Source organism: Phaseolus vulgaris, chromosome 9 (genome assembly GCF_000499845.2).
Source record: "Phaseolus vulgaris cultivar G19833 chromosome 9, P. vulgaris v2.0, whole genome shotgun sequence".
Taxonomy (NCBI): Eukaryota; Viridiplantae; Streptophyta; class Magnoliopsida; order Fabales; family Fabaceae; genus Phaseolus; species Phaseolus vulgaris.
Window position 1 is genome coordinate 18,055,312 of NC_023751.2, and position 9,396 is coordinate 18,064,707.

The following is a 9,396-nucleotide window of genomic DNA, read 5'->3' on the forward strand; positions in this document are numbered from 1 at the left end:
GGTGGTAAGAAAATAAGCGAAAGACGAAAGATTTGTGTTGTTGTGAGGATGCTTGAGCCGAGGGTTATCCTCAATTTCTGTTGTGTTTTGTCACAAACACTCGTTGTTCTCACTTCTTCTTCTTCGTCTTCATCTTCTTCAACAACGCCGCACTTCAATTGCCACCTCGACGCTTTCAAGAATCATCCCTATGTTCTTCCTATCCATCTATGTAACCGCTTTCTCTTTTCTCTCTCTCATTCTCAATTGCCTTTTATTCTCTCTCACTCCTGTTTTGTCCCCCGATTTTTGCAGCAAGAACAAGAACAAATTTCTGTTTCCAGCCTCAATGTCTCTTGTTCGCCACATCTTCTTCAACTCTGTTTAATTTGGAAAAGAAGTTGGCATTGGATGCTTCTTCTGATCCAAACACGTCTTGGCCCTATGTCACAGCTGTTGCCCCTCCCACGCAGGTTACACTTCTACAACCATCTTTTTTATATTAAAACTCAATAGCTAATCAATTTTACCTAGACTTTGTATTGGGAATCTCGTAATTTTACCCTATGTCTGGTTGGTAATAGCAATGTTCAAGTGCAGGTTACCACAGCGTGCTCAACTTCTATTCTTTAGGGTTGCATAAATATTTATCATCATTTCGTTACTATAATTGAATTTTTACTTCCAATGAAGGTTAGTTGGTTTAAGGCAATTGAGGCAGTCCCCAAAGAACTCCAGTCACACAAGGCTCCCCATTTTTTTTTATATTTTAAAAAAAAGTTATTTATTGCCAACTTGTATAATTAGGTAATCAATTTTGTGTGATATGATATATTGTTTGTTGTTAATTCCTTCAGTAATATTATGTAATGTAGATGTTGCTGTATATCATTAAAAGGTCGTACCACTCAAGTTATGAGGAAAATGATTTTGTTAATAGGGGTACCGTTATGTGTTTCCTTGATTGTGAACTGGTTTATTGAGTTGCAGTTTAGAGTAAAAAAAGTAGTGTCATTCATTGTAAATTTTGTAACTCTTCTGTTTGTTTTCTGTGTAAGAAATATAATTTCTCTGATTGTGTGTGGACGTAGGTCACATTAGCCAAATCATGTACTTCTTTTGCTTTTTGTGTTTTTTGTTTTGTCCTCATCTTTTGCCATAACAGTTGTGTTATATACATAACATATCAATATATTGCTTCTATTGAAAGATGTTTTGATTTTTTTTAGAATATTTAACTCTTTGATTTTCATTTGAAATACAGCGATTTAAAACTTTGCATGATGATGACTTGCTAAAATATTGTATCAATCTTGAAAATATTTGAAGTTTTGGTGAACCTTTTGACATTGATGGTCTTGATCTACTTTTAGAATGGAAAGTATTGTTAGAAGTGCTAACAAAATAAAGTTGTTCAAAATTAAAATTGCTTAAATTGTATTTGAGATAAACTAATTGTAAGATAGCTCAAATGGGCTAGCCATATTATTTATAAGTAAAATATCCAAATTCTTCTATTATAAACCTTTGGTTTATAATTTTGTTGCTTAGAAAGAGCTTGAAAAATAAAATATGATTAATGAGTTGCATTAGATTATGCCTCAGACATAAATTTTGCCCTAGACTCAAGAATTCCAAGAATTCCCAGAATTCCTAGAGATAGCCATGTGAAGGATGATAGGTAAGATTCAATTGCCTTTCCCATGATAAAAAATGGTCTTGGGGCTGGTTGGCCTTCATTCATTCTCTGATTTTGTAATAGGACAACTTTATCCCCTATTCCCAAACTTTCTTCCTTCCGAAATAGTAAATATAGTTCCTTGATCTCTCTTAGACGCTATATTCATCCTGTTTCCATTGTCAACCAATACATAAGTAGGAACTATTATAGTTTCCCATTTGGCTTCTTTTAAACTTTCTTCTCTACCTTTTATTTTGCAAATTTCAATAGTGCTTGTACTTTTTGTTTTTGGATCAATTACTTTTGGGTTTTATAGCTTTTGTCCATGAAAAAAAAATTAGACATGTCAAACTTACCCAGGAACTAAACATATTTATGCCTTTAAGCAGGCAAACTTTAAATCAACCTTATCTACGGAATTGCTTCTTATAATGAAGAGGCTGTAATAGCTACTGCTGCATCTGAAGCCCTTGCTCTTGCTAAAGAAGCTGTGAAGGTTGCAAAGGATGTTGCTTTACTAGTAAAAAAGAAGCCCCAAGCAGAAGCAGAGTATAGATCCCATGTTTCTTTCAAATCTGATGATTTGTTTCTCAAATGGTTTCAACATATGGATGTGGTAGGTTGTGTAGCAGGGGAATCCATGGGTGCTGGAGCAGAAATGATGGAAGGTGTTGACCTAAGCCCCAGCGAAGAGGAATCTTATGTAGAACCTTCCCATGAGGAACTTGAGAGCCTGCAGGAACAGCTTTCCAAATTCCAACAGTATAGCTGTAAGATCAAGGCGCCAACCAGAAAGAAAAGCTAAGAGTCAGAGCAGCAGAGAAGGCTTCCACAAATGTTGCATCTTTTAAGCCTGGCTCCTCCAGAAGAAGAAAGCGTGTTTCCATGCAAGAAGTAGATTATTCAGATCCACTTCGTTACTTAAGAACAACAACCACTACTTCTAGGCTTCTCACCTCAACTGAAGAAATCAAGTTGTCAGAAGGAATACAGGTGGAATTTGTGTGTTAGTGACGTTATTAGTATTTTAGGGCCACGTGGTGTAGAATCATCCATGCACTTAACTCCCTTGATTGTTGATATGCTCCTGAATCAGCTAATAATCAGTATAAAAGCTTCACAGTGTATGCTGATCTTGTGATTTTGTGAAATCAATATTTGTCATTCTTCATTTGAGACAATCCTCATTTATCTGGCTTGTTATTTCCAGCACCACTTACCACAACACTTAGTCTTTTGCTTCAAAAGATACCATTTAAATATATTTTCTCTGAGCTGGCTGCTTCAATGTTTCTTCCTATTTTATCCTACGTGTGCTTAAAATGGAAACTCATAAATTTAAATTTCCACCTCATTATGATCATTATGTTTTCCTAGAGTTGTATATAAAAGAGTAATTTCTCACATTTACTTGACATTATCTTACACTTTTTTCGTAATTATGGGCTGAGAGGGCTGTACATTATTCACACACCTTTATTATATACTTAAGTATGGAGTTTTTATGTTTTTTGGTTGGGAGGATGCTCTTCAAGATTCTTCTTACTGGTTGGTTGGACATTCTTAGGGTTGAGAATCATCCAGAAAGGAAAAAGAGTGTTACAAGGAAGTCAGCAAATTATTCATTTAACCATTTCAACTCAGCTTGTTCAGATGTATTAATCATAAAAGATTTTTAGTTCAGGACCATCTGGAATGGGAACGTTACAAGTTAGCAAATGTTAATTTAATCACAGTGAATCAGGAGATTATATAATTTAGGTGATTTTAATACTTGAGGTTGTAAAGCCAGCATAGTTTTTTTCTGATTAATGTGTATAATTTTACTATTTTGCTTTTATTGTCTAATAGTTCATTTGCCCATTCTTCTGCCAATACAATTCAGGACCTTCTAAAGCTTGAAAGACTCCAGGACGATCTTGTAGAAAGATGTGGTGGTCTGCGCACATTTGCTCAATGGGCTGCAGTGGCAGGGGTAGACCAGAAGACACTTAGGAAATGTTTAAGTCATGGTAGATTTTGCAAAGACAAAATGATTAAAAACAATATAAGATTTGTCATATCAATTGCAAAGAGTTATCAGGGATCTGGGATGAATTTGCAAGATCTTGTCCAGGTACATTCTCACCTGTTTGATTTTTGCTTAAATAATTAGTGATGGTGGAAAACATGGCAGCTGTAACTGTTCCAGTAATAAATTGTTTTAGTATTTGTCATTGGTTTACAGGAAGGATGTCGAGGCCTTGTAAAAGGCTCAAATTCTCCACCTATGCTCATTGGTGGATTAAACAGGCTGTTCGGAAATCACTTTCTGATCAGTCAAGAACTATTCGCTTGCCAGTGAGTATTATGTGAAAAATCACAAGCTAAAATTTGTTAGGAGTTGAAATTACTCTAATGTTTATAAGGGACTTTATGATTGTAATACTTTTGTTTTGAGAGTTCTACATGGTGGAGGCGACTTACAGAGTGAAGGAGGCAAGAAAACAACTGTACAGTGAAAATGGAAGACAGCCTGATGATGAAGAAGTTGCTGAAGCAGCTGGGTTGTCTATGAAGAGGCTTACTGCTGTATTTTTTACTCCAAAAGCTCCCAGATATCTGGAACAGAAGATTGGAATCAACCAAAATCTTAAACCTTCAGTCTGTCCTAATCTTGTTCAAATTTGCGCTTAAGAAAAAAAAAAAACTCTTTTCTTTCATATGATGTTTATTTTGGTGAAACTTGTGTATTTTTTTTTGCCAGGAAATAATTTCTGATCCTGATGCCGAAACAACTGAAGAACAGCTCCTTAAGCAATTCATGAAGAAGGACCTGCAAGAGGCACTGGACAGTCTTACTTCAAGGGAGAGACAGGTGGTAAGATGGAGATTTGGCATGGATGATGGAAGGACGAAGACCCTGCAAGAGATCGGGGAGATGATGGGTGTGAGCAGGGAGAGAATTAGGCTAATTGAGTCAAGTGCTTTTAAGAAGCTTAAGAACAAGAAGAGAACCAAACATTTCCAGCAGTATTTGGTTCCATAACCCTACCAAATATTGATGTTAAACCGCTGTATTAATTTGTCTTCATGTGCACATGCTAGGCTCATAAGTTGTTTTTTCGTAATTTGGTTTTCTTTAAGCTTTGCACGAAGATTTTTTTTTTATCATAGGATACTGTGTCACTCAGTTGTTAATATGAACTTAAATTCTTAATAAATGTCCAAAGTTGTCTCTCCATAAATATGTTGTTTAATATGCTTGAATGTCTTATTTTAGAATTGCCTAATGTTAAGTGAATGGTTTTCTTCAATTGATAACATTGTTTATTGTGTATGTTAATATGCATCTATGATATAAAATGATGGGGAAATTAATGAGGTTGTCACACGCAGGATACAAATGCGATGGCTATAATGGAGAAAGGGATAAAAAGTTATTTGTGATTGTAAATTAGTTGCTGTGCTCAAAGTTGAATTTTATTGTATTGCTACACGTCTAACTATACTCTATGGTAGTGATTGTTAGGCTTTAAAGGGACAGCAGCAGAAAAATTTTGGGAGTTGCAAAAGGGATATTTTTAAGGTGGATGTGTGGTGGTCACATAAGAAAGGACAAGATACAAAAGGGTTCTATACAAGGAGATATTGGTGTGATATTGATTGAGGAAACGACAATCGTCGTTTAAGATGGTTTGGTAATGTACAAAGAAGGTCAATGGAGACATCAGTGAAGACATTGCATGGTTTTTAATCCCATGAATAGGGGGCGAGTCAAAGAGAGAGACCAAGGACATTGGAGAATTTTTTCAAGAGGAATTTTAAGATGAATAATTTCTTTGAGAGTTTGTCCTTATTTGGAATAACCAAAGTCCCTCATTGACCAGGGACAAAGTCAAAATACAATATATAAGTGTGAGTAATCCTCATCTTACAAGTTGGTTTTGTAAGGTTGAGTTAGGTCTAAGTCCACTTTATAAGAGTCATTAACCTAGTTTAATGGTGTTGTCTAATTCATGAAAGCCAAACTTGTCCTAGTAGAACAAAAAATTTGTTGTTGGATGGGAGGTAAGGAGTGAGACTAGGAGGTGAAATTTGTGATTTAAAACCTTACATGGATGGATGACTTCAAGGGGTAAAGTTTCCCTCTTGAATTAGCGGGGTTGGCAGGAAGATGTAATTCCTCTACACTTGTAAGTCTTCCTCTTTTCATTACTTAAACATCTAAACAAGGCAAGTTACCCTCCACACTTCTCTTTATCTACACCCTCCATCTAAAAGCTTAATACAGAGCTGTTGGAGATCCCACATCGACTAGAGATTAGGACATTTCATTGTATATAAGTGGGTGCAAACCTCACCTCATGAGCCGGTTTTATAGGGTTGAGTTAGGCTTAAAGTCCACTTTGTAATATGGTATCAGAGCCATTTCGAGCCTATCCTAGCGAGTATTTGTTGGCCTTATCAGGCCACCCGCTATCGGGTCGCTGTCGGACCACCCATAATATATAGTCCCACGCACGAGTTGGCAGTCTCGGTGTGAGGGGGTGTGTTGGAGATCCCACATCGACTAGAGATTAGGACATTTCATTGTATATAAGTGGGAGTCCACTTTGTAATAAGAGCTTATAAGTTGTATTTTATAATTTGGACGAGATATTTTTTCAGCCTACTACCAGTTATATGGGCATTCTGTGTAGATTATATATATTTTATACCTCTTTTATGGTGATTTTACCCTCCACAAACCTCCTTTTTTCTTTCTCTAAGTATAAAGCTAAGTTCATATTTTTACTTCATCAAATTCTACTGTATTGTGGGGAATCTTTACTCAGAAATTTGCATGATAGGTAATTCTCTGAATTACTGTCCATTTTTGTCTTCCGAATTCAACCCATATCACTCCAAATCCAGACCAGCAATCAGATTTATTTTCTTCCAAATCTTACTTCCAGATTCTCACTTCATCTAGTAATTCTTTCCTTCCAAGACCAGCCAACTTGAAAATCAGTTGCTCTTATGGGTTAATTCTTTTGTTCTGATTGCTGTTCTAAACTGACTAAATTAAACTATACCAAGTATTTATTTAAAATTCAAATATGTATAACAGCTTTTTCTCCTTATCATTGTGTCATATGCAAATTGAGTCATGAAAGTGCTTCTTATTTGTTTCTACACTGCTTTCTCAGGACTTCCCCTTCATCAGAAGTTACTATGTGTTAATTCTAGAAGTTTTGTAATCAATAAATAGAGATACTGGAAGGCTTTGACGTCATTCTCAATTTAGTACTGTTTGGTGGATGTGGTTTGCAGAAATTCTAATTTTTTTTGGTCAAATGTTGCTTCTTGAGTTCATTTGGAGTCAAGTAGTTCACTTAACTTGTGGTATTTTAATGAAGGTCTTTTCTTTGGTAGATATAAACTGAGATTTTTGCGTTGTGTTACATGTATAATGTACTAAGTGTTTTTTGTTCTTATTTTGTTTAGTTTTGAGGTTTCCTTATCCTGTTGCATTTCTATCTTCCCCTTCTTTCATAATAGTTCTCTGTTTATATAAATAAATGAAGGAATTATGAATAAAGAATTATTACGGGCTTAATGTGTATGCCATGAGGTTAATCTCTTAAAGAACTTAAAAATAAATGGGTTTTTTAACAAGGGCTTGGATATTATGAGGTGTTTAAATCGACATCGAGTTGTGTGGCTGCTCGATGGACTTTTTTACTGCTTCATTCTCTCCCTTTTGACATTTTTTGGGAGGGTTTTCCAAGTGTTTGGTTGCTTTGCTTGTTATTTACTATGAGAGCTAGTTGCTAGTGTGTCCAAAAGAGCATCCTACAAAGTGGCGAACAAAAGGTTGAGTGAAATCTTGTGGAATGTTAGTAGAATACGATGTCTGATGGGATATTTAAGTCTTTGGTTCTCCCTTGACAGCTAGCTAAGGGAGAGTTTCCCAAGTGCTGGTGATCTGGTTTTATGGTCTGGTTAGAAAATTTAACATCTATAATTGGGTTTGTCTTCAAATGATTCATTGCAATGTTTATACTGTGTTGTGCTGACATGTATTTTTCAGGTCAATGAAGACGGCATTGATTTAGTTTGTAGGATGCTGTTGGCCTTCATCCTGATATTTTGAACCTTTCAAATTTACAGTTATTGAAAAATTGCTTCAATGTTGTTTTAATGCCAAAAACAGACAGCTATGTCTGTATATGTATGATAGGATGTCTGTTTTTGCCCATACCTGTTTCTTATATTTTTTTCCTACTTCTGTTCGTGATTTTAAAACCAAGTGGCCATTAGTGTGTTGACTAGATGAGATTGATGGACATGCTTCCAACAACTCAATGATCTTTAATTCGAAACACGAAAACTTGATTGTCTCGACTCTCTATCTCTGGGGCTCTGTAGCAATATACAACATTTTTTCTGAATTTGCTTCAGGTGATAATGTTAATACAAACTTCTCTCCTTAGTTCAGTTGAAGCTGGTCTATGTTATGTATCTGATTATGGGAAAGATGTTCTTTGTGACCGGATGCCTAGTGGTGAAACTTGGCAGGTGTGTCTCAAATGCAATAGGTACCCTCTTGACTGGCGTAGAAAAGCTGAACCAGTGGAGGAAAATAAAAGTCATGCTGATGATCCTTACTGCTCAAGCTTTGGTCAGACATCAACTGCTAGTATAATGTGTTCGATATGAATATTGATTAGGACAAGGTCTTATAGCTCAGTGTATTCTTATCATAAATTACACAAAACAAAATATCATGTTAAATCATTTATTTTGATCACTGCAGATATTATCATCTTTCATTGAATCTTATCCGTTTCCCCTATTTCCTTGCTGCAGGAGCTTGAAACAGATCAAGTATTGAAGCAACTGAAGTATGTGGAAGTGGTATGCAAACTGCATAACTTTTATTGTTGTATTTTATGTCAAAGGAATATTTGGTGATTGATTGACAGTTTGCGTTTCTTGGTTTATACTTCTGTTTTGTGTGCTAATTAAATTAGGGTTAATAATTTAACGAGACTTGAATTGGTTTGATTAGTAAGGGACAAGGACAAAGGCAAAGGCTTTTAAAATGCATCCTAGTAAAAGAAGTTATAGAAATATTGAATATAGACTATTTGTTGGCCAATCATCCTCTTATGGCCCTCATGGCAGTCATATACCTCTCGTCATTCCATGGAAGTTTTTGTTTACATGCTGAAACACAGTCCATATCATTTTTGCTTTTCAATTTCCCCCCTCCCATACTACTATATTGCATTTGCTTACGAAAGTTTACCTACTTACATGCTCATACAGCTACGACCACGAGTTGCTGCTAAACGGAAAAAATCAGATTGCACATAAAATAAGGATTGAAGTCTGGTTAGAGAGCTGGATATTTTTGTTCTTGTACATACTATGCTATGCTCCACTATTCCCCCATACAAACCCAATTTTTAGATGTTCCATGCTCATGCCTTCCACTGTTATTCTATTTTTAAGGCATGACATGATGATAGTGGCTTTCCAATATAATATTTCCATTTTTTTTTCTTTTCTTTTTTCCTTACATGTGTATGTATTGCGGGTAGCAGAAACAGTGCAATGGACCATCATAAGTTGGGTGTAATTTCGCCCATCTGAGGGACTCCATATCCGAGTGATGCTCAATTTAATTTTTCATGCCATCTTGGTTTGTCATTTTGGAAGTAAGAATTTAGATTTATGTACTCAAAAAAATTTCCTATTTTGCGTTT

The 9,396-nt window shown here is 35.6% G+C and overlaps 2 protein-coding genes across 4 annotated transcripts; both read left to right on the forward strand.

Moving 5' to 3' along the window:
* Positions 1–4,887, forward strand: LOC137821131 (RNA polymerase sigma factor sigB). Its single transcript, XM_068625577.1, is given in 11 exon segments — positions 1–211; positions 295–452; positions 2,050–2,086; positions 2,089–2,408; positions 2,410–2,462; positions 2,464–2,653; positions 3,546–3,776; positions 3,888–3,912; positions 3,915–4,000; positions 4,103–4,303; positions 4,407–4,887. Coding segments are annotated over 11 exon segments (1,746 nt in total). The 5' UTR covers positions 1–48; the 3' UTR covers positions 4,689–4,887.
* An 822-nt stretch (positions 4,888–5,709) lies between these two features.
* On the forward strand, positions 5,710–9,327 carry LOC137821132 (uncharacterized). Of its 3 annotated transcripts, XM_068625580.1 has the most exons (5): positions 5,710–5,835; positions 7,946–8,086; positions 8,188–8,306; positions 8,495–8,542; positions 8,957–9,190. In XM_068625580.1, exons 2-5 carry the CDS (start codon positions 7,990–7,992, stop codon positions 9,002–9,004), a joined length of 312 nt encoding a protein of 103 aa, XP_068481681.1. In that variant the 5' UTR covers positions 5,710–5,835; positions 7,946–7,989; the 3' UTR covers positions 9,005–9,190. The 3 variants fall into 3 exon arrangements, 2 of the variants coding, with proteins under 2 accessions (XP_068481681.1, XP_068481680.1); XR_011082748.1 differs by lacking the exon at positions 5,710–5,835 and having other exon boundaries at positions 7,353–8,086; positions 8,188–8,361; positions 8,957–9,327; XM_068625579.1 differs by lacking the exon at positions 5,710–5,835 and having other exon boundaries at positions 7,862–8,086.
* Positions 9,328–9,396: the final 69 nt, after the last annotated feature.